Source organism: Eimeria tenella, genomic scaffold (genome assembly GCF_000499545.2).
Source record: "Eimeria tenella Houghton genomic scaffold, Eth_scaff115, whole genome shotgun sequence".
Taxonomy (NCBI): Eukaryota; Apicomplexa; class Conoidasida; order Eucoccidiorida; family Eimeriidae; genus Eimeria; species Eimeria tenella.
In genome coordinates, this window is record NW_013541479.1 from 23712 (window position 1) to 26407 (window position 2696).

General features: G+C 55.5%; 2 protein-coding genes across 2 annotated transcripts in view; one reads left to right on the forward strand and one right to left on the reverse strand.

The window, feature by feature from the left end:
- ETH_00002075 (uncharacterized protein) overlaps positions 1-159 on the reverse strand; it is a gene marked incomplete at both ends in the record, with an annotated part of 2974 nt that extends 2815 nt beyond the window's left edge. The window contains one exon of the mRNA XM_013372965.1: positions 1-159. This exon is cut by the window's left edge and continues 423 nt beyond it. Within this exon, the coding sequence (XP_013228419.1) occupies positions 1-159 (159 nt within the window).
- Positions 160-985: 826 nt separating this feature from the next.
- On the forward strand, positions 986-2310 carry ETH_00002080 (uncharacterized protein; the record flags this gene model as incomplete). The annotated part of the gene is made up of 2 exons (XM_013372966.1): positions 986-2126; positions 2243-2310. The coding sequence occupies 2 exons, from the start codon at positions 986-988 to the stop codon at positions 2308-2310; spliced, it is 1209 nt and encodes a 402-aa protein (XP_013228420.1).
- Positions 2311-2696: the final 386 nt, after the last annotated feature.

A 2696-nucleotide genomic window follows, 5' to 3' on the forward strand; every position in this document is an offset into this window, starting at 1 on the left:
GTCCATTAAGACTTCATTTAATTCAAGTTTCAGCGAAGAGGCGGCGCAGAAGCGCCAAGATCGCTCCTGAACTGCTGCAGCCAGCGGGCCGAATTCAACTCTGGGAAACTGAAACAACGGGGCCCACACGGGGGCCTCCAGCGGCCTCTTTTGCGTCATTGTGAAGATTGTTGAGTTTCAAAAAAGATAAAATGCAGAATTAAAGCAAATAACCGCCGAAGACCACCGGTCACTTACGAGGCGTCTGCGCTCCGGTGTCTGCGCATACACCGCAGAGCGCCCGAGCTGCGGCGCCCGCCGCGTTGGAAGGGAACATTTCAGTTTTAAAAAGAAATTAAATTATCTGGAGTTCGTCTTGTTTGTTTTTTCATTTGTTTTCCATTTAGGAACGGAAGACTGGGCAGTCTCGCGCTGTGCGGCGCAAGGGAGGCGGAGTTGCACAGCGCCGCCGCTGACTGCCGAAAGAACGCGCGCGATCCTCCGGGAAACCCGGCTTGTCTGTGGAAAAAGAGGCACCAGTCTGCAACAAAAAAAGTATTTAATGCAATTAAAAGCATTTAATTTACAGTTTTCCGCGAAATAACGGCGGCGGAGTCGCGCAAAGACCGCCGCAGCCCCAGCCAAGGCAATGTCTGCTCTGGCCAACCCGTAACGGGGCCGTGGGGCTCAGGCCTCTCTCTGCAGCAAAAGGCAAGCTGTTGTTTTATTATTCGTTTTGAAGCTTCAGTTCCTGCCTTCTGATGGGCTCGGAGCAGCAGCAGCAGCAGCAGCAGCAGCAATTCTGTCGCGTGGCGCATGCAGCGCGGCGACTCTGCCTGTTCGCTGGCCCTCGGGTCTCCCCCCGCCGCCGCCGCAGCAGCAGCAGCAGTGACATCGCTGTTTCTCCGGGGCTGCCGCTGCTGCTGCTGCTGCTGCTGCTGCCGCGCTGCTGTACGTACACCGCAAGCAGCAATGACGCAGCAGCAGAAACTGCAGCTCCTTCAAAATGAATAAACTTCGAAGCTTTTTGCGATCTCCGAAGGAGAAGCGTCCAGAAGCTGACGGCCTCGAGACGCAGGTTCGCCAGGCTTCTGCTGCTGTTGCTGCTGCTGCTGCTGCTGCAGCAGCGGCTCAGCACGCAGACGACTCCCCGGCTGCAGCAGCAGCAGCAGCAGCAAAACAGACAGACCCTCCGCCTGAAGCCGCAGCAGCAGCTGACCAGACAGATAACATGCCTGCTGCTGCAGACTCCCATGCAGTAGCCGATGGAGCAGCAGCAGCACCAGCAGCAGCAGCAGCAGCAGATGCATCGTCAATAGCAGCAGAAGCAGACGGGCGCAGTGAGGCTGATGGAAATCAGCGCGATGGCTCTGCTGCTCCAGTCACGGCTGGTGCTGCTGCTGCAGTGAAGCCAGCAAATGCTGCTGCTGCAGTGAAGCCAGTACATGCTGCTGCTGCAGTGAAGCCAGCGAATGATGCTGCTGCTGCTGCTGCTGCTGCTGCAGGCCCCTCTTGTTTGCGCAGCGGCTCTTCTGAGGGCCTTGGGGTGTCTCGACAGCTGACGCGGAGTGTGGGGTTTGCGAGACAGGACAGCGCAGTGCAAACAGCAGCAGCAGCAGCAGCAGCAGCAGCTTCGGGGACAGGTCCCACCGCAGCAGCAGCAGCAGCAGCAGCAGCACCAGGAGCAGCAGCGACCGCAGCAGCACCAGCAGCACCAGCAACAGCAGCGTCACAAGACGCAGCAGCAGCAGGAGCTTTGCGCAAAGGGCCGCCCTCGGAAGCAGCTGGGCCTGCAGTAGCAGCAGCGTCAGCATCAGCAGCCCCTGCAGCAGCACCTGCAGCAGCAGCAGCAGCACCTGCTGCAGCAGCAGCAGCAGCAGGGTCTGCAGACTATTCAAGGGGGTTTTCTTCTCGGCGTTTGGACTCTCGGTTTTCTGTTGCTGCTGAGAAGCAGTTTATAACTCGGGGTGTACAGACAGCGTGCCCGTCGAGCTTCGCGAGCAGCAGCAGCAGCAGCAGCAGCAGCAGCAGCAGCAGCTGCCCCCGACACTTCCCCTTTCGCCCCTTTTCCCATTTGGCCCCTTTTGAAAGATTTGCAATTCCAAAAGACAGCTTCACGGACTACTGCGGCAGAGGCAAACTAGTTGGTAAACAAATAAATAAATAAATTAATTAATAATTAATTAATTAATTAATTAATTAATTAATTAATTATTTTTGTATTTTTTTATTTATTGGTTGTTTTTTTGTTTTTTTATTTGAGGTGGAAGGCTCTCAGTGGGCAGCTGCAGCAGCAGGGAACCAAAGAGTAAAGACAACAAAACAAATTAATTAAATGAATTAAAGGAATTAAAGGAATTAAATAGATTAAATTAAATGAATTAAATTAAGTTAATTAAATTAAATATAAATAGAGTGGAGGTGAGGCGCTGCGCAGGAACGAAGCCGCACCGTCCGGGCGGCGCTGCTGCTGCTGCTGCTGGCGCTGCTGCTGCTGCTGCTGCTGCGCTGCGGCTGCCGCCTTCGCTGCTGTTTCTTTCCAACTTCCGCCAGGAGAAGATCCATCCTGCTGTTCTCCGCGTGGGGCTGCAGATGGCCTGCAGACGCATTGCTGGCAGCAACGCCAGGACCGTCGCCATGCTCACAGGTACCTGCTGCTGCTGCTGCTGCTGCTGCTGCTGCTGCTGCGGCTGCTGCGGTGGCGGTGGGGGGGTGGG